The 22142-nt window shown below is 50.5% G+C and overlaps 1 protein-coding gene across 1 annotated transcript in view; it reads right to left on the bottom strand.

Moving 5' to 3' along the window:
- Positions 1 to 22142, bottom strand: part of SEC23IP (SEC23 interacting protein) — a 449917-nt gene that overhangs the window by 186006 nt on the left and 241769 nt on the right. Inside the window, exon 11 of the mRNA XM_069611949.1 lies at positions 3252 to 3416. Coding sequence (XP_069468050.1) covers positions 3252 to 3416 — 165 coding nt within the window. The remainder of the gene's footprint in view (positions 1 to 3251; positions 3417 to 22142) is intronic.

Below are 22142 nucleotides of genomic sequence, written 5' to 3'. Positions count from 1 at the left end.
CGGTAGCAACCTCACCTCCCTGGCCTCATGGGAAAGGGCTCCCCCAGGGGTGAAGAAACGGCACCCAAGGATTTGGCACACTTACCAGTTTACCATAAATAGGGTGGCTTCCTAAAGTCCTCCACCCAAAGGCTGATTTTAGATATCCATCTTAACAGTCCCTGAAGATTGTGCAAACATCAGTGAAACTAGGTGTTTGGACCAATTCAATGAAGTAACAATTATTACCTTATCGCATCAATAAGTAATGCTTCCTGCTCCAGGAGCCGGGTGGGGCATACTAAAAAGAAAAAGCAAGTTCTTGAAAGCACAGCTTGCCCGCTCTCTGGGCTTATTCTTGAGGAATATATTTAAAAGGGGGCCTCTAACGTGCACTCAAATTATCAAGAACTGTGAATGGATTGTGGCTACGGGTACTGTGCCTACCTTTCCTGTGTTCTGGATGTGTTGTATTGAAGTGATATTTTATTTACATCATGCTCGATCACAAGTGTTTCAGAGCACGACATGGCAAGGCAGGGGAACAGGGGAGAACAAAACAATGATCTTAATAGGCCCAGTGACATTGAGAACGCGCAAGTGCATGGGAAAGGGAAAAGGTGCATGGGAAAGGGAAAAGGTGCATGGGAAAGGGAAAAGGTGCATGGGAAAGGGAAAAGGTGCATGGGAAAGGGAAAAGGTGCATGGGAGGGGGGAGAAGTGGAAAGTGCGGAGCAGAGGCGAAACAGATAAATTATAATAAATAAAAATAAATAAATAATGCAAGCAATGAACCGTGTTAGTGCAGCCAGCAACTGGCAAGTGCTGGGTTTAGCAGACAGGGTATGTCTGATAAGTGCAGAAGATAAGAAAGGGGGTGGGGGCCTGCCTGGGTACAGATGCAGACCCCAGTCCAAGGGGTGGCTCGGAGGCAGTGCAGGAGGGTGGCAGGGTGAGCAGGTGCCTGGGCGCTGAGGACAGAGGGTGGCCAGGTGCACAGTGCCGAGAGAGAAACAGATCAGCAGGGGAGAAGGGGGGCAAATGCAGAAGCGAAGAAGGTGGTCTTGATGTGCTTACGGAACTCGAGATGGTTCTCCTCAAGTTTCAGAGTGGCAGGGAGTCTGTTCCAGAGGGAGGCCCCACTCGAAGACATATCTACCCTCAGCTCGTTTCCTGAGGGAGCAAGAGGAAAAGGAGTGAAGAGCTCGAGAGGGGAGGTATTTACGGAGGGATAGTTGAAGGTATTTTGGACCCAGGCCGCAGAAAGCCTTGTGGAAAATGCAGAGGGTTTTGAATTTAATCCTTGCATCCACTGGGAGCCAATCAAGGGATTTCAAAGATGGAGAGATACGATCCCAGGGCTTGAGGCCAAGGACAAGTCTTACAGTCATGTTCTGGATTAGTGGTAAAGGGTGGAGAGTAGAGGCAATTAGATTCAGAAAGAGGCTGTTACAATAGTCCAACCTAGAGAACCAGATGTTGGGAGACTGAGCTTCTGGGGGAAGAAGAGGAAAGACAGTGCCTCTGAGGAGATGCAGTAGGAAGTTTGACTTTTTAGAAACGTCAGATGTGGGCGCAGAAGGAAAGTGTGGAGTCAAAGATGACCCCCAAGCTTCTTAGCCTTGCAGGTGGGGGTAGGAGTAGGGCCAAGGCAGGCTGGCCAGAGTGAGGGGAAAGGATGGTGAAGGTGTGCCGATGAGGAGGATCTCCGTCTTGCTGGCATTCAGAGAAAGATCATTTGCGGCACACCAATCTTGAACGGCTGTAAGGCAATCGAGATGAGAGAGGGAGAGGAAGTGGCCGTGGGCAGCCTGAAAAGGAGTCGAGTGTCGTCAGCGAAGCACTGGAAATTATAGCAGAAAATGGCAATGCAGTGGGCGAGAGTTGCTGGGTATTGGTTGAAAAGCCAGGGCGAGAGGTTAGACCCCATGAGGAACACCGCAGGTAGAGAAGGAGAGAGATGATGGGAAGGACCCAAATTGGACCTGGGAAGGTCGATCAGAGTGGAAAGAGGTCCGCCAGGCCATAGTTTGATCAGTGATACCCAGGTTATCACGGACACGGTGGAGCAGGGTGATATGGTTGACCCTGTTGAAGGCAGAAGAGAGATCAAGTAGGATGAGGACAGAGGGAATGTTAGAGTCAAGGTTGGAGAACAGATCTTCACAGATGTTCAGGAGAGCAGTTTCCGTGCTTGTGGCAGCTCTGAAGCCAGACTGGTGGTCATGGAGAAAGCCAACAGAATCGAAATGAAGGTTTAGCTGAGAGATGGCCAGATTTTCAAGGAGTTTAACCAAAAAGGGAGTAATGGAAATTGGGAGGTAGTTAGCCGGACAAGAAGGATCAGCTGTGAGTTTCTTGAGAAGAGGATGCACAAGAGAGTGTTTCAGAGGGGAGGCGAAGGATCCTGAGGCAAAGGAGAGGTTGCAGAAATCAGCAAGGGCTGGAGTGAGGGTATCAATGTGGTCCTTGATGGTTTTAGAGGAACAGGGATGAACCTGTTTTGCCTGTTTTGGACGAGGCTTTCATAGATTGGACTTGTCTAGCGACCTTATCAGGGGAGAAAAGAAAGGATGAGAAAGAGGGTGGGGGGAGGTGACTGAGGGAGGGTCAGTAAGCGCAGACGGAGGGGGGAGGAGAGGAGAAAAGAAAGGGTGGACAAGATGTCCTGGGTTTTTGAGATGGAGAGGCAAGGGCATTGCAAAGAGCCTGGGAGGCAAGAGGAGAGGTAGAGACTGCAGCAGGGTTGGCCAGCTCCTGGCAGATTTTAAAGAGTTTGTTCGAGTTGTTAGATGCCGCAGAGACACAGGCTTGAATGGGGACTCTCTTCTTGGTGAGGACAGAGTCGGTATTGCCTTTGGAGCAGGCGACAGGCCAGTTTGTCAGAGGATGAACAGGAAGCCCTCCATTTCGTCTCGGCCGCTCTACACTTAGGTTTAAGTGTAGCTAGGTCAGAGTTATACCAAGAATTGCACTTGGCTTTGGACTTCAAACGGATCCTCATGACAGGGGCAAGAGCATCAGAAATAGAAGCGTAGAGCAGCGGCAGGGCTGTGTCAGGGTGTGAATCAGCCGGGAGGTGGAAGAGGAGAGAAGGTGGCAGCGAAAGCCTCAACTCACACACGCTTCATGGGCCGGATGTCCCAGAAGGTAGGTGGCAATGTTGGGGTAGGCTTGGCATGTTGGGGAAGAAAGGGGGAGAGGAGAGGTGGTGTATCCTGATGTGTTGTATGCTTTGAGAATGGAAGAAGCAACACAAACATTCACTATACCAGAGACTCCATGTCAATCTTCTCTTGCTCAAAGGTGCTGCTGTACTCCGAGAGGCTGAGCAGCTGAAGGGTCTCCTGGAGCGTTGGCACTTGGTCATGGTCCATCTCCAGATCATCAGCCTCCGATGCAGGGAGCACAGCGCCATCAGGGACAGTTCCCGGTGCCTAGTAGAAAACATAGCTAGGGTCACTGTTTGCCAAGGAGTAAGACTTCCACCCAGCACTGAAAATAGATCTAGACTATACACATGGATAATTGCATAGTATGTTTCACTGTGACAAAAGTGCAGCCCAAACAATATAAGTTTCAACCAGAGGATGGCAGCCGTTGGGAGCCTATTCGGGCGAGGTCACATGGAGGAGCGGGCATGACCATATCCATGAACCTTTTACATTTAGTGGTGGTAGAGATGTTATGGTTAGTGAATGTTTGACCTGTGCTGGCAGTAGTAATTCTACTCTTGGGACAGAAATAGGGAGCAGGTCATGGGATGTTTCGCATGGAAGTGGAAGGGAGCCAATAGATGGGCATTATCATCGGAGGAGGTGGTAGGGATGAAAAGCACAGACCTTTCACCTTGGGGTGGTAAGGAGCATATTGATGGACATTTCACATAAGCACTCGGTATGGACAGACTGGGTGGCATCTTCCGTTGGGGCAGCGGTAGAATTCATACTGATGAACCTTCGCCTGGGAAGGTGGTATGAATGTGTTCTCGGACAACCACTCAGTTACAAAGATAATGTTCTACTGGTTTGGTGGTATGAATTAGACAGGAGAAGATTTTGCCCATTAGGTATTCATCATTCGCAAACTAGGCTTAGCATTCTTTTAAGAACTTGGGCAAATGAAATAAGTAGAACCATAGTGTTTCTTTTTCATAACAAACGATACACTTTGCAGTACCTTCTGGGAACACAATGTGAAAGAGTGAAACGCATGGGTTTTGCATTGGTTCTCCCATTTCAAGACAATGGCATACCTTCTAAATATCAACTGCTGTTACCAATGATTAGCAGCTGCTGCCACCGTGGGGCCAAAGCGAGAACTACAAGAGTGTGGAAAAAAAGTGTCATCAGCATGTTTCCCGGTCAACTTAAAGGTAATCTTTCCTGGTTTTTAAAAGTAGATGTACTAACGGCACCGGAGCTGAAACATTCACTAACAATAACGTGCTCCCAACCACCGCCTCACATGGAAGGTTCATGGGTATCCTGATCATTGCGCCCAGGTGACCTGACCCAGAACATGTTCCCAACCCAGTGCCCGACATGTAGGGGTCATGGATATTATCCCGATCACTACGCCAAGTGACCTGACCCAGAACATGCTCCCAACCACTGCCTCACATGGAAGGTTCATGGGTATGATGCCGATCGCTGCACCAGGTGACTGGACCCACAACATGCTCCCAACCACTGCCTCACATGGAAGGTTCACGGGTATGATCCCGATCGCTGCACCAGGTGACCTGACTCCGAACATGATCCCAACCACTGCCTTCCCGGGTTTGAACATACTCTATTTATTTGTACTGCGCTTTTGTCACATGCAACTTTACCCAGCAGAGATGGAAGGTGAAGGCATCACATAAAAGGAGACACCAAGTGAATAGGAGAACACACGTGTACAACTGTCACCATCAAATGGAACAATTTCTCAAAAGTTGTATGCAAAGAGACAGATAAAAGAAAACAGGTAAGTGAAGAGGAACCTAATTTGCCAGATTTGTTTAAAGGCCAGCAGCTATTATTATTGAATGAATGAGGCCCCTCAAGCCCTCGCTCCAGGCACCCCCACCGTCTCCCTCACAATCTCACTCACTCATCTTTGACACATACAGTTGTAGCAGGGAGGATAGAAGAGGTTACTACAAGAGAGTCTAAGTGGGATGTTGAGGGACAGAGCATGTACCTACTGCACAAGAAAGCCTGCATGGCACATGGAACGCTGAGGGGCAGAGCAGCTTTGCATAAGAGTCTACATGGCAAGGAGAGAGACAGAGCATGTACCTACTGCACAAGAAAGCCTGCATGGCACATGGAAAGCTGAGGGGCAGAGCAGCTTTGCATAAGAGTCTACATGGCAAGGAGAGAGACAGGGCATGTACCTACTGCACAGAAAGGCATAGATGGTGCATATAATGGTGAGGTTCAAATCATATATGATATGGGCAATGTTCCCTGTAATTATTTTTCCCTAAGTGTGGAAATGATTAGCCTTTGTGCGCCCATTATTTTGCATGTTCGCAACTGAATAACGATTAGCCACTTTGTAGTTAGTGAGATGCCATCTGCGAAGAGTTTGGAAGGAAATGTCCCCTTCCCAAACATCGCATTTCTTTACAAATCAGTGTAAAACGATCTTACAACTCCTTTTCCAAACATATATGCTAAAAAAATCAAAGATTTTGTATGTGATTATAAGGATAGCTCATCAACCAGTCCAAGACTTCAAGATATGCCATAGTACCTACCGAAAGTGCAGAGAGAAAAATGTGCATGCACAAAAAAGCTTTGCATGCTCAGGATAAACAGCAGGTTTAGTTGTGGCTATTTGTTTGTCAACACTGCTCAGAGACAATACAGAAAGCGTTTTATTCCATTGGGAAAAAAACTCATGTTTATTACAAAAAACAAGAATCACTAATCACCGATATGGTTGTCAAAAATTCAGAAATTATGCAATGTTTGCAAATGGAATAATTGCAACTGAAAGGAATGTGTCAGAAAACATGCCAAAAGGAGTTAATGTGCCACTTTAATGGAGAAATTCAAGGGCCAGTAGAAAATGCCAGATCATTTATGTAAGGATGATAATTGCATCAGAATAACAGCACCACAGAATATGATATGAAAACCTGGGCGTCTGCATACTATCCACGTTATGTTCTGTGAGTTCTGACATTTACTTACAACCAGCCTTACAGCTAGCAGGCATATACTATTTTACTAAAAACATGGCAATGCAACAGAAACAGGAAAAATCAGTGACCAGCAGAGCAGTGCCATTGGTAGGAACTCGAATAATGTTACTGCCTGATCTCAAGAGGAATTTTAAGTGGAAAGAACATTTTAATAAGCATGAAATATCCCTACTGGCTAAGCCAATCACTTTCTTACTCCTTGAAAAATCTTTTGATTCCAGGTATGGAGTAAAATCATATCTGAGCCCTGATTGTAACCCTGACATAGGAAGTGAAATTACAGGGCACATAATAGAGATTATAGTTTTGCACACCCTTGATCACCACCGTCTAAACAAAAATCCACAAGGTTTCTTCATTTGCCCATAAAGTCAATAGCAGCAATTCTCACAGTTACAACATATTGAGTACCTTGTTCTTTAACTAGGGAACCCTAATCAGAAATGCACTGTTATCAGTTGAACAAGATGGATGCTAGAAGCAATAAATACAAACCCAAGAATATATTGAAAAGTACTCAGCAACTAAGCATAAAAAGAAACAGAAGTGCCCTTTCCTAGGCTATTACTATAGTGCCCTATCCTTTAGCAAACAAACATTTCCTTCACTGTATTGTACTGTACTGTCAACATTTCTGATCTGTTTCTTGAAAGTTGCCGATTTGTTCTTCACCCCGAAAGTGTGTGTATGGGAGGATAGGTCGAGGAGACCCTCCCTCCCCTGCATGACCCCACCTTGTGAGGTTCGTGGCTCGTCAGGGCCCCCCCCTGTCACCAGGGCCCAGGTGACGGGGCGACTACTGATCGACACACAGGACTGATCATGCTGTACCATGGACACCATTTTGGAAAGCATTCGGGTCTCCATTTTAGATACTGACAACCTGAGACCCAACGAGAAAGCCTGTCTGCGAATGCTGCAGCTTGGCCCCCACTTACAGAGAGCCATGCCCTTCCCCTGGCACCTCCGCTCCATGGCAGATCCGCTGAGAGCCCGTTCTCACGAGCAACCAGACACGAACAAGTATCAGAACAAACACTATCATTTACCTTCCGCAGTACATCACTGTCCCTGAAGTGACCTGACTTGCGAATCAAGTCTGGAAAATAAGAGAAAACCATCCTAACAGAACAGGCCTCGACCCTGCAACTAACCCGTAACATGTAAAAATATATGATGTGAATACCCACTTTGTATGAACCCTTGTCGATGTTTAAACACACTCCAATGCCTGATGGTTTACAAAAGGTTGCTATATCAAATATAAACACTCATGTTTAAGAAAGAACTAATTCATAGGTTTTGGTAAAACAAGCATGGTCTTAGCTCATATACGGTACCATGTGTAATGGAAAGAAAGTGATACTGACCGCCTAGGGTTAACTAACGAATGCTGCTAAGTACAAAGGAAGGCAAACGGAGCATTACTGCATGTATAAGCCAGAATGAAAATGTATTATCGTCTCTGAATGTATTGCTTCCATGCTTCTGAGTACACCATCAAACCTAATGCTACCTCATGTGTTATTCAGCAACTACCGTGTGACATTGCTAAAATATAGTCGTCCAATGTTTAATGATGTATGTAACAATGCCAAATTATCGTAGACAGATATAAAAAAATATACGAATGTACAGACGGTAGAAATGTGTGATCGTTTTTATATTACCGACTTTATTAATCATCTCCTTGTTTTACATAGTGTGCAGCCTAAGCACAGAAAATTGCTCACACGCACACACCCAAGGCCATCTCCCCTCCCCTCCCACCAAGGCACGCCAGGACAAGCTGGTGTGTGAGCAGCACTGCCTCACCTCCCCCCATTCTGATGGACCTGCTTCAAGTATTCATCTCTCCCCATGTCCCAGACCGCCATGGACAGCCAAATGAATTATTTGCAACCCGGTCCTAAAACCCCACTGCCCCAAGGGGCCAGAGATACACCCTCGCTGGTCCAGTGGCCCTTCGGTTCACCCCAAGTTAATGGGCCTTGTGAAACAGATATTCAACCCTGTACTAACACATCATAAAGTAATTCTTCACTACATCTAACAAGACCAGAATGACAGTGCAGCCCACCCCATGCCCTCAGACCAGACCCCCAGGTTTATGACACCCGGCCAACAGGTCAGAAGTAACAGTGTCTTGATGTATTGGTAAAGCCTCACATTATATGTATTCCTCCTGTGTCTTATTAACCTTTAGAGTAACCTATTGCAGGATTTACGGGACAACCAGAATTATCGAAATGAATGAATGTTGTGTGTGTGGCCACAAGGGCAGAAAGTCAGGGCACCCGTCCATCAACGACACTGGCCTCGCCTGGCCTGGCAGCCCCACCCCGATGAGCCCAGCTGACCTATCGCCCCACGTTGGCACCACGCTGATGTCCACCAACCACGGAGCGGCTCGTCACAACTGCACCTATAGTTAGTCGACGCCACCCAATCCCCAAGATTATGTGCCCCCTATAGTGTGTAGGGTTCTATGACGAAATTTTGTAATAAATAAGACTGTTGTTGCTATTGTCAGACAGAGCGCTCTCGGAGCTTGCAGAGTCCATTGCATGCCCTATTTGATTAGATAAAGAACCTTTTTACTTTTACCCGCACTTGGTCCTAGCCTCATTCCCTTTTGGGTGTGTCTCTTATTGCCTCATTGCGGGGAGGGTAATGCCTTTTGGTGACGCGTGCCTTCAGTGGTGACCCCGAAAGCTTGATTACATTTTTGAAATTCGTCATCGTCCCCTCTGGCGCGAGAGATTCCCGGCGGCAGTGGAGACGCACGGTGCGCCCGCTCAGGAGAGCTGCCCGCCTACGGCAACTGGTACGCTTAGACATGTGCACAGAATAAAACAAAGGGTACGGGATCCCGCTCCAAAAAACCCCTTTGAGTACCGCTCGCCGGAGCCGGGGGGCGGCCATTGAGTGTGTGGCAGCGCCGCCTGGACGGACCCAGTCCGGAGAATCCGGATTCAAGACGGGCACATGAGTATTAAGTGCGAGTGATTGTAAAAGGAAAAGGGGAAGGGATTCAGGGTACACAAGGTCATTTAAAAGGGGTACTTTCACCCATTAATACTATCTTGTATTTACTTAACTTTCTCTGCATATGGCCATTAGGATAAAAAGGTGAAATAAGAGAAGATAAGAGACGGGAACCTAGCTCTGCAAGGGGGTAGAAGGCGGCGCCGCGTACTGCTATCTCAACTAGTACTGGGAATAAGTAAAAAACTGCAGAATAAAATAAAAGTGTCTGGTAATAGGGAGACACGGTGAATACGTTAGAAACTGCTATTTTCTTTTTCCCTTTCTTTGCTCTATAGTTAGGGTACCTTGGTGTTGAGCAAACAATAAAAAGGTCTAAAAGGTGTAGGGACAATTGATGATCTAGGGAAAGAGGACCTTACCAGGGAGAGAAGCACAGGGCAGGGAGGAAAAAAGGAGGGATAACAGTCAAAAGTCTGTTAAGTGTTTATATCCCATGTTGCATATGTTAAGTTAATTATGTTTTAATGAATTGCACAGAAATGATGCTAAATGGATGACATTGTATAGCTCTATGGTATGGTCATCGTAAGAGTGACCCGGTAAGATGAAAGGAACAAGTTACTTACCTGTAACTGTTGTTCTCCAGCATGGGTCTGGCATGGATTCACATGCTCATGAATATTCCCCGTCGTCAGGCTGGGAATCCTCGGTAAAGAAAAATCAGTATCAGTTTCGTTTCTGATCTGTCTTTCGTAGTAGTAACCAATCACTGATCTCTGCGTCATACTGACCACAGCCAATGACTGCCATCTCCCTAAGCCCCGCCTCTGGCAGCCATCTTCAGATTTGGTAGCACGTGAAGTGGCAGTATGACCAAGTGAAGAGCCGCAGAGGGGTAGGCGGGAGGGTTCGCATGTGAATCCATGCCAGACCCATGCTGGAGAACAACAGTTACAGGTAAGTAACTTGTTCCTTCTCCAGCATGGGGTCTGGCATGGATTCACATGCTCATGAATAAAAGAATACATAGCAGTACACACATGCACAACCACGGGAGGTGGCAAAAGGCTCAACATTAAGCAATACAAAAAAACTCAACATTAAGCATCTCTTACCTCCTCACCAGGCTCACCTTAAGCGAACAGGTTGCGCAGCACTGCTTGGCCGACCCTGGACTCCACCCTGGAATCCCGATCGGCGCAGTAGAATCTCGTGAAGGTGTGCGTCGACCTCCACGTAGCAGCCCTGCAGATGTCCAGCAGGGGCACACCAGATAGGAACGCCGTAGTAGCAGCGATTGCTCTGGTCGAATGGGCTCTCGGACGGCCTGGCAGCGGTCGGTTAGCCAACCGGTGGCAGTGCATGATGCAGCCGGAGAGCCATCTGGAAATAGAAGACTTCGAGAGAGCCTTCCCTTGATTCACAGGTCCAAAGTTCACGAATAGCTGTGATGTCCTCCGAAAACTCTTTGTGCGGTCCACGTAGAACTTCAGCGCTCTAGCCACATCCAGCGAGTGCAAAGTCCTCTCGGCCGGCGACGAAGGAGACGGGAAGAAAACAGGTAACACCAGGGGCTCGTTAAGATGGAAGTCCGACGGCACCTTGGGCATAAAGGAGGGGTGCGTCCTAAGCACCACCCTCGAGGCATGGAAAGTCAAGTACGGTGCTTTGCAGGATAGGGCCTGGATCTCTCCCACTCGTCGTGCGGAGGTAATGGCCACCAGGAATGCAGTCTTCCACGACACAAACTTCATCGGTGCGGAGTGCATCGGCTCGAATGGGGGCCCCATGAGCCTGGTCAGCACCACGTTAAGTTCCCACGCCGGGTCCGGGGCCTTCACCGGCGGGAACGACCGGAACAGTCCTTTCATAAACTCTTACCAGTCGATGGGACCGCAGGGACGTCCGTCCTGTGGTTCTGGTATATCTGGAGATCGCCGCCAGATGAATCTTAATGGAGGCATGGGCTAGCCCAGCCTTTGCCAGCGATAGCAGGTACGGCAGCACTTGAGGGGCCGTAATCCGTAGGGGGTTGATCTTCTGTGCTCGGCACCAGATAGAGAACCCTCTTCCACTTGTGACCGTAGCATTTGAGAGTCGAGGACGCCCTGGCCTTTGCAAGAACCTCTCTGCAGTCGGCCGGTATATCGTACCCTCCAAACTCTAGCGCTGCAGGAGCCAAGCCTGCAGGTTCAGCGACGCCGGGTCGTGGTGGAAGATGGCGCCTCCTTCCCTGGAGAGAAGATCCGCGTCCGCCGACAGCTTGATGGGAGGGGACGTTGACAAGTCCAGAAGGTCCGGGAACCAGATCTGCCTCGGCCACGCCGGTGCGACGAGGATCATCCTGCACCGGGACCTCTTGAGCTGGTTGATGAGTCGAAGCAGCAACGGCAACGGAGGGAACGCATACAGGTATAGGCCGTCCCAGGGGAACGAGAACGCATTGGCCATGCTTCTCGGCTGGGGAAACCTGCTGGCGAACCTCTGGCACTTCGAGTTCGTCGCTGTTGCGAACAGGTTGATTTGGGGTTTGCCCCATCGTCGGAAGAGTCGATCCACCTGATCCTGGCGCAGTTCCCACTCGTGACACGCGCGCAGCTCCCTGCTGAGCGAGTCGGCGATGGTGTTTCTTTCTCCTGCCAGGTGGAAGGGAACCAGGAACATCCCCTGGGCGACCGCCCTGTGCCACAGATCCTGTGCCTCCTTGGATAGGGCTGGGGATCTGGTGCCTCCCTGCTTCCGTATGTAAAACATTGTCGTGGTGTTGTCCGTGAAGATTCGCACCACCTTGCCCTTGAGCGACGGGAGGAACGATTTGAGAGCCCAGAACACGGCTCGGAGTTCCAGGATGTTGATGTGCAGGAGCTTCTCCTCCGGGAGCCAGAGGCCTCTTGCGTGGAGATCTCCGGTGTGGGCGCCCCAACCCTCCAGGGAGGCGTCCGTCGTCACCGTCTCCTGGTACGCCGCCGTCTGAAAGTCCTTGCCCGCCGTGAGGTGCGCTCAAACGCCCCACCACTGAATCGCCCGCCGGAACACCTCGTTGAGGGGGACCCTGTCTTCGAAGGTGCCCGTCGCCTGCATCCAACGGGCGTCGAGAAATTCTTGAAGAGGGTGCATCCGTAGTCTGCAGAGGCGCACCAGGTAGATGCAAGAGGACATCATCCCCAGGAGGGACTTGATGGACCTCACCCTGGCCACGTCCGTGGCTAGCAGGCGCTGCACTTTGCCCAGAATGGTCTTCGTCCGTTCTTCCGACAGTGCCGCCAGGCGCCTCACTGTATCGAGCTTCACTCCCAGAAACAGGGCCACCTGCGACGGCACCAGGTGGGACTTTGGGTAATTTATGGCGAATCCCAGGTCTGCGAGTAGCTGGACGGTCCTTGCAGTGTGTTCGACGGCGAGTTCCCTCGTCCTTGAGCGGATGAGCCAGTCGTCCAGGTAGGGGTAGACGTGAATCCCCTGCAGGCGCAGCCGCGCCGCCACAGGTGCTAGGCACTTGGTAAAGACCCTGGGGGCCGACTTCAATCCGAACGGCAGTGCTCTGAATTGGTAGTGGCGTCCCTGGACGACGAACCTGAGGAACTTCGGTGACTTTTGAGGATGGGAACGTGGAAGTATGCATCCTCCAGTTCCAACGACGATAGAAAGTCGCCTTCCTCCAGCTGTCCCAGCACGTGCTGGAGGGTGACCATCCTGAACTTTTGTGACCTGATGTATTTGTTCAAACGACGAAGGTCCAGGATAGGGCGCCAGCCGCCCGTCTTCTTCCTGACGAGGAAGTACCTTGAGTACACCCCGGAGCCCCGGTGTCATGCCTGCTCCCGGAAGACCAGACCAGCCCAGCAGCCCGGAAGCAGGCATCATGCCACTTGGAGCATGCCCAAAAGCCCCAGTTAGGGGCCGTTTGGGTGCAGTCCTGGCGCCATGGGCGCCAGGCTCATTATTGATAACTTACCTGAAGCAGACCATGCTGCATACTCACCTGAAGCAGACCATGCTGCATGAAGACTCAAGCCAAATGAGGCTTAGGAGGGACTATTTTATTGAAGGGACTATTTTGTTACTTGGGTGGGGCTGTGGAAGAATACTTACCTGGGTCTTCTTCCAAGGCTATTTAAACCACGCCCGGACAGCCACACGTGCTTTGCGTTATTCTGCTTGCTGCAGCGTAACGCTAACTGTGTTTTCAGCAGCTCCAGTCTTCAGCCACGCCCGCTTCAGTCCTGGGACTTCTGAAACAAGAAGAGAAGGATAAAGGTTAGAACAGGAGTTTTAACTTTAATCCTTACCTGAATCCTGATCCATTTCGCCACGGAACTGAAAGACAGAAGTCTTTGAAGCATTGCTTCGCATTCCTACGGTGCCGCGCTGAACTCACCTGCTTGGCGGTACTTCAGCATTCCATCACGCTCTCTCCATCTCGCGGCCGCCCTCCGACACCTAAGGAGACAAAGACAGCAAGGTGAGCAAGGGGACTCTCTAAGGCTATACAAGCTACCCCCAAGGACTTACCTGATTTACCACGGGAGGTACTCACCTCATCTCGGGTCAGCGCAGTCAACTCTGCTTCATCGCCGTACCCCGGCCCCTAAGGGGAAAACCACAATAGACTTACCTGAATCTTACCAAGTGCCATTTGGAAATCTTCGAGTGGATTAATCGGCAACCTGCAAGGAATCGGACAGAGTGAAGATCAGACATTTGAACTCTTATGAACAATTGGACTTTAGAGTCAATACTGGAACTCACCAATTCCTCTACGCCAGTGAAGTAACTGGTCATCAACGCGCCCCTGCGGTCGACGCAGGATGGAGAGCTCATCCTTCCAAACCATCAGGTGAGACTAAGGAGGGGACATCAAGAGTGATCTGTGGGAAGACAACGGGAGTGGGGAAGGTGGGTTGACACTCAATTCCACGGGTGGTTAATTCCTCTTCTCCTTTGCAGAAGAATATTCTTGCGAGCCAGACAAACTAGGCTGAGCGGGCCAGTCCAGTCAGTCATCTCGGCGCTACACGTCACGCTGGTGGAAACAGCGGCCCAGTTCCGGTCGACGCCCCCGTGGGAACCAGGTGAGCGTAACACCCGGAGCCTCTTCGGGACGAGCTCGATGGCGCCTTTCCTGAGCATACTTCCAACAGCAGTTGCGGGACGTGATTTTCCTTCCTGGCCACAGGTGGAACGTGAGGGCACTTCTTCAGGAATTCGATAGAGTGTCCTCTTGCCAGGGTATCCAGCACCCAATGGTCGGTGGAGATGGACTTCCACACGCTGACGAAATTCGTCAGCCGGCCTCCCACCGGGGTGCTTCGGTGGGGGCCCGAGGCCACGGCCGGTTCAGTCCTGCTTGGAGGTGGTGGCCTTGCCGCCCTGGCCACCTTGCCGACGGCGGCGAGGTGCTCCCTGCTTGCCGCGACCCCTGTTGGCCTCCTGAGACGAGGAGCGTGCCGCCTGGCGGTAGGACGACGAGCCACCGCTGGATCCCTTGGAGGCCCCCTGTCTGCCTCCGGAGCTCCGAAAGGGCCGTCGTTGCTGAAGGGCTCCTACGGCGCGGGCCGTCTCCGTGTCCGTCTTTATGGCTTGGAGGGATTCGTCCACCGCCTTCCAGAACAAGTTGCTGCTGTCGAACGGCATGTCCAACACCCTGGTCTGGACGTCCTGACGGAAGTCGGTCGCCCGGAGCCAACCCCGTCGTCGTAGGCAAACTCCGTTGCCCAGCTGGCGGAACCCGGTATCGGCAATATCGGTTGCCACCGTTATGGCATGGTCCGACGCCACCTCGCCTTCTTGAAGTATTTCCAGGACCTCGGACCTCTTGTCGTCTGGTAGGAAGTCCAATATGGGGGCCAGCTTAAACCAGAGCTCCCTGTCGTAACGGGCCATGATCGCCAGGGCGTTGGCCGCTTTGATCGTCGTCGCCGCCGACGAAATGACCCGTCGCCCCATGGCGTCCAACTTCCTACCCTCGCCGTCCGGAGGGGAATTCGACGTTGAGGCTCCTGACCCCGCCGCTTTCTTCTTCGCTGCCGCCGAGACGACCGAGTCTGGCGTTGGGTGGGCCCTGAGGCACAGGGGAGCGGTCTCGGGGACCCGTTTGGCTGGTGCCGTGGAGGGGTTCTTGAGTACCGACAGGCCCTCCTCCCAGATGTCATCGATTAGAGGCACCGCGATGACAGTCTTGGCCTCCCGGCGCTGATAGAGGAAACCTTCCTTTTTCTGATCCTCCGGGCAGAGCTGGAACAATTCGGACACCCTGGCGATCATGGCGTGGAATGAGCCAATCTCGTCGGGCGGAGAGGCCCGTGCGATGGGAGACGGGAAGCCCATTCCGTCGTCGTCACCGCCCTCAGAACCCGTCGTCGAGCCCCCCGCACCGTCATCTCCCGACTCGTGGGAGGATGAGGAGGGAACTGTAGGCCTTACGGGGGCGAGTGGAGGAGAGGGTTGGGTCCTCCGTCGTTTGTTCTGAGGACTTCCCGACGGGCCAGGTTGCGGGTCCTCTGGCCTGGGCCGTGGTAATCTCGTCCTTATCTCAGAGCATAAGGACTGGATCGCAGACAAAATGGCCGCCGAGCTATCTTGAGGCCTAGGTTCCGGCTGCGCCGGAAGGGAAGGCTGCTCTTCCTCGCCATCGTCGTCTTCCTCGGTTATCTCCCGAGGATCTTCCTTACGGGATCGAACCTTCTCGAATTGGACTTCGAGATTCCTCACGGCCTTGGTCAGTTCCTCCTCCGAGGCTGACTCGAAGCTCGAGGAGGCTACCGTGCCCCCCCTCGCTTCTTCCATCATGGTGGCCATGACAATGGGCTGAAAAGAGGATTCCCTCCTTGGCGGCAGGGAAACTGTAGTCCCGGAGGCAGTCTCCGCTGGCGGGGTCTCTGCCGGCTTGGCCAGAGTCGCGGCGATCGCCTCGATAGAGGCCTTTGCCTGCTGGGTAGGAGCCTTCACCACCTTAGGTGCGTCCCAGGCCTTCTCCTTAGGGGGAGGGGCGACGCCTCGCTCCCCCTCTCCCGAGATCGGACGGGGCTTCTCCCGAAGCTTACCCGGGGTCTCGGACTTCCTCTTCCCCGAACCGGAGCGCTGGCTCGCGGTTGACGGTGCGCCCTGCCTGGCGACCGAAGAGCCCGACCCTTCGGCGCTCCCGGAGCCAGCGGACTTGCGACGCTTGGCCTGGTGTTGGACGCCGTCGCCGGGGCGCCCGCACAGGACTTAGAAGCCCGCTCGGACCCTTTCTTCTTCTCACCCGTTGAGCCCTTCTCCAACCAGCTGGCGAGACGGGATCGATGGTCCCTCATGGTCCGTTCCGACAAGTTCTTGCAGAACTGGCAGTCCTTCTCTACATGAGTCTTGTCCCCATGAAGACAGTAGAGGCATCGCGAATGCTCGTCCTCCTTAAACACATTCTGCAGCCCGCATCCAGGGCAGCTGCGAAACAGCTTGGGTCCGGGTGACGAACTCACGTCCTGGGCCATCTCGAAGTAGGCAGCAAATCTTCTGGAATCCTCCAAAAGGTTGATTCGACGAAATCTTCACCCTTGAGGGGCGTAGGAAAATCCCACAACGGGTACCCGTTAACGGGAGTAGAAACGGTGGAGCTGGAGGCTCGATTAACCGAAAAATGTGAAAATTCACCTGAAAAAGCGCAAAAACGCAGAAAAAGCTCGAGAGCTAAGCACGAGGACTCCCAACACTTGAACGTGCGGTAAAAATCTGAAGATGGCTGCCAGAGGCGGGGCTTAGGGAGATGGCAGTCATTGGCTGTGGTCAGTATGACGCAGAGATCAGTGATTGGTTACTACTACGAAAGACAGATCAGAAACGAAACTGATACTGATTTTTCTTTACCGAGGATTCCCAGCCTGACGACAGGGAATATTCATGAGCATATGAATCCATGCCAGACCCATGCTGGAGAAAGGTAATAATATTGTAAGCAAGTGTTTGTGATCTAAAGGTAGTAATAGTAGGAGCAAATATTCCTTTTGCATATGCCTAAGAATTGACCAAGATAGAAGCCACACACACACTTATACTACACAGCGTTAGACACAAATAGTACAAAAGGATTAAAAAAAACTGAAAACACAATATGGGGGTAGAAACACCCCTGGCCCATATCTGTAAAAACCTACCTGGTTATGCTGAACGTATGAAGAAATACCACGATCAGTGGGTCACAGAACTAAAGGGAGAAGGACTGCGCCAAGTGTGGCCAGAAGGGGGATCGTTTGATAAGAGCGTCCTAGATATGGTGGCCACATGCATATTCATGAAGTACAAAGGAAAACAATTTCATAATAGAAGAGAAATACTAGACTTGTGGAGGTTATTTGAGGAGGTGCCTCCCCCTCAGAAGGAAGGAGTCGGTGTCTAACCTGCCCTCCACAGTTGATAGTCCCTTGCTCATACCTGAAGTGGGAAAGGAAGAGGTAGGAACAGAGGGGTCGATTGAGGTGACACGATTGTACCCCCTCCTAAACAACCCAGTGGCAGCAGAAGGTAATAGTGACCCCACATATGTACCCTCTGCAGCACCTAAAGCCACTCCACGACCAACTGCACCACCACCATACGAGGGCCGCAGACAGCGCCGACAGGTAAGCACCCCTGCAGTAGATATAGAAAAATTGACAGAGGACAGATTCCAGGCTCTCCATGGCAAGAGATGAGTTATCTAGAATAAGAAAAATATGTGAGCAGAATGGAACTAGTGTTGTTAGACATGAGCAAACACCTAGAGCGCAGGCACTTGACAAGACATCTGAAGAGGGATGGAAGAAAGTGGAAATACTGTTCAGAATTCAGGAAGAGCCAACTTGAATAGTAGAACTGGGGCCACAGGAAATGGATGAAAATACATGTGATGAGGGAATGGCTACCGGGGGCATGGAAGAATTATGGTGCGATATTGAAGACGATGAACAGGAAGGTGGGAGGCTAAGTGTGGCAATGGGAGGAGGGTCCGGTAGAGGAGAAGGGCCATCTCTGGGAAGAACGATGGAAGAGGAATGGACAGGAAGGGTAAGGAATAGAATGGGAAGAATTGCACCATTAGGAAGGAAAGGATTGAAGGCGAGTACTGGCAAGACGACAAAGGGCAAACTACAACTCCCATTGATACACAGGGGAGGTGGGAGACCAAATTATATACCCTGGGCTCAGATGGATAAAGCTAATTTGCTAAAATCATTGCCCCCGCTATCAGGAGGGGCAAGTAAGTGGATATATGCATTCGAAAAACACATTGCAGGAGTGCCATTAGCAGTAGGAGAAGTCAAAAGTCTGCTAGTATCGGCAGTGGGTGACCAAGCAGATAGAGTGTGGGCAAAGGCTGGCTTCCCAGGAGTGACACTGGATTGCGATGGCCACGATGGAGCATCATTTAACACAGTGCGCGCGAGGGTATAGGATGCATTAAGAGAAACATTTCCAGACACACCAGATTTACAATCAGTAATGCAGTGCACAATGAATGGTGGGGAGGATGCTATGGATTACATTTTCCGGGTGCAGGAGATGTGGAGAGCCGAAACGGGCACACCCTGGTATCAGTGAACATCTTTATTTTACTTCATAATTCATAATTACTTCATAATTAAGAGAGGGTTTCCAAAGGAGGTGCAAAAAGCACTCGACAAAATAGCAGGGATCGAAGCAAAAGGGTGGCCAGAAACACAAAGCATAATAGTACACCACTGCAAAAGAATAAAGGAAAGGGAGAAAGATTGCTCAAAAAAGGTTGGCAGATGAGGCCAAGCTAGTACAAACGAAACTCACGAAGGTCGCTGCAGCTGTGGTGGCGCTCCCCCACGATAGGGAGGGGGATGAGGAGGAGGGGCTGGTAGCAATACAAGGGAGGATGGCAGCAAATTGGGCAGGCAACGGGCAGCCACAGTGGAATGGACAGGAGCAATACTGAGGTCCGCAGTGGCAAGAGTGGGCCCCCCCGTGGACAACAAGGCGGGTACAGGGGCCGCAGAGGCAGTGGTCAAGGGTATGGAGGACAAGGTCCAAGGGAGGGGGGGGCAAGGGAACTCTTGGAATTGTGGGAGGTGGGGACATTTCTCATGAGAATGCAGAAGTAGACCAAACAACGTGTATCAAGATATCGAACAATGTGGTCATCCTCACCCAGGGAGCCCCTATGGATTACCCATGGGAGGACCACAAGGGCAGCCAGAGCGGGGTTATGTAGAACAGCGAAGAGAACTCCCTCACAATGTACAGCAGCATCCACTAAACCACGACCATATGCAATACACACAAGGTAACCCCTTCACCACTACTGCTAACGGTGCACCGGCCCCATATGGCGGAGTGGCGGTGGTATCAGGGAATGTCTTCAGTCAAGGGGGGGGGGGGACATGAGACACCCAGCATAGGACAGCCCACAGAGCACTTGCATGTCCTGTTATATCTACGACCTATAATGCAGCAGAGGAACCATTGATAGGAGCGCAGATAGGGAATAAACATTTCATATATATGGTGGACTCGGGAGCTGAAAAATCATGTTTACGTGAAGGACGGTTTCCACTATCTAAATCGTAAATTGGAGACGCAGGGGTTCTTTGGGGCTGTTGTCGAAGTTCCTTACACAGAAGATTTAGACGTCACAGTGGGGGGTAAGACAGTAAGAGCACCCCTACTATACTACGAACAGTCCCCCGATTAACTTACTACGAACAGTCCCCGATTAACTTGCTCGGAAGGGACCTTCTTAGCAAGCTTAATATGACTATCTCCTTCACGGAGAGAGGGATAGTGTGCTCCACCCCAGGGATCTGTCCTTTGTGCGTAATGCTGGTGGTGCATGCACGAGCACCAGAAGTGCGTGGCATACCGGTGGATCCCGATATGTTTATCCAAGGACTGAAAACATTGGCACGAGTAGTACCCGAGTTGAAAAAGCTAGAATGGCGAGTACCAGCAGAATTCATCTTCCGACCAATAACATGCCGAGAGATTGTACCAGGAACAGTAATGTCCCTAGATTTACACGCAGTTCAAATCTCAGCTAAGAGAATAGCCGTAATTGCAATGGGCATACACGGCTGCGAATGACGCACAGTGTTGTGCATCAATGCCAACATTGCATTGCGGGATCAGTCAGACGAAGATCTTTTCTCAGACTCTGAGACAATGAGATAATAATGGAAATAGCAATACCCTGTGACATCATGATACAAGAAAGGCAGGTGCCAGTACAGCTGATGGCAGTGGTGGGGGCACCGCCTTCTTTCTTTGTTGATGACATGAAATTAGTGCCCAATCAATCTGTGGACTGCAGGCCCCCATGATGTGGGATTACTGCATGGAGTTACCCCAGTCAAAATAAAACTTAAACCTGGTGCCATTTTGCCCAGGGTAAAGCAATACCCACTGTCACGAGAAGCAGAGGAAGGGATAAAAGAAACAATCAGTGCATTATTGGCCCAGGGAATAATAGTACCCTCAAATTCACCAAGTAATACTTGTATCTATCCAATTTTAAAAAAAGGTGGGGCGCGGAGGATGATCCAAGACCTACTCCCACTCAATGACGTCATTCAAAAGAGTTCCCCTTTGGTCCCTAATCCTGCATCAATATTGTGCAGCATCCCCAAGAACGCCTCCCACTTCACAGTGGTTGATTTGAAAAATGCCTTTTTCTCCATTCCATTGGCAGAAGAGTGCAGGTATCTAACAGCCTTTACACTGGGGGGAAAGAGGTAGGAACATTGTAGGTTACCCCAGGGGTACTGTGAGAGCCCCAGTATATTCAACCGCATCCTCCATGAAGATTTAGGAAACATGGCAGCTGAGAGCACGATTATTCAATACGTAGATGATTTGCTCATCTGCGCACAAAGTGAGGAAGAATGCAGAAAAGATTCCGTCACTCTCTTGACGTTGTTGGCCCACAAAGGATACAAGGTCGACAGAGGAAGCTACAGTACTGCCAACCAGAAGTGTTGTACTTGGGACAGCTAATATCAAAGGATGGCAAAAAGATAATACCAGGCAGAGTAGATGCCATTACAGCAGTTAAAAAACCAGACACAGTGAAGGACATGCAAACATTTCTAGGTATGTGTAACTATTGTCGAGCATGGATCTTAGATTATGCAGAGTACACAAGACCACTACTGCAGGCACTCAAAGAGGCTCAGCGGGAGAACAGAGAAATCCAGTGGTCAGCAGAAATGAGTGACTCATTTACCACACTCAAGGAATTGATTTCAAGGGCACCGGTACTCGTGAACCCAGATTATGACCACGAGTTTTACCTGTTCTCCCACTGCAAGGGGATACTCATGACAGCAGTACTGACACAAAAACACATCCCTGGGACACAAGCCACTTGCTTACTATAGTGGCACTTTAGATGCAGTGATGCAAGGACACTTGCCTTGCGAGCAATCTCTCGCGGCCGCAGCGTTCACCATTGAAAAAAGTGCAACAATAGTGATGGGATGCTCTGTGACACTATTTGTGGAACACTCCCTATTTGCTATATTAGAAAGACCAAAAAGCACACTGACGACACAAAGAGCAACTGCTTATGAAATAATACTTTTGAGTGCAAACTTACACATAGTCCGGTGCAAAACAGTAAACACAGCAACATTCATTACAGAGCCATGCACATTAGAAGACATGCAGGAACACGATTGTGCCACCTACACAGGGGAGGGGGGGGAAGGCGCGGTGGTAAGTGAAAATGCCTTAAACGAAGGAGAGGTTTACTCCATAGATGGGTCAGCATCAATTGACACAGACACAGGGGAAAAGCATGTGGGGGTGGCAGTTGTGAAATTGGAAGAAGGCGAGTACGAAGTGATAGTACAGCATCGCCTGCCCTCCCATTACTCAGCCCAAGCAGCGGAGCTTATAGCCCTCATTGAAGCGTTATGTGCAGCAAAAGGATGTTCAGTGACTATTTACACAGATTTAGCATACATGACTACTACAGTACACGGTGGGTTGGCAA

Source organism: Ambystoma mexicanum, chromosome 8, assembly GCF_040938575.1.
Source record: "Ambystoma mexicanum isolate Mex_15411 chromosome 8, UKY_AmexF1_1, whole genome shotgun sequence".
Classification (NCBI taxonomy): Eukaryota; Metazoa; Chordata; class Amphibia; order Caudata; family Ambystomatidae; genus Ambystoma; species Ambystoma mexicanum.
Note: the sequence above shows the minus strand (reverse complement) of the source record. Positions and strands in the feature narration are given on the sequence as shown.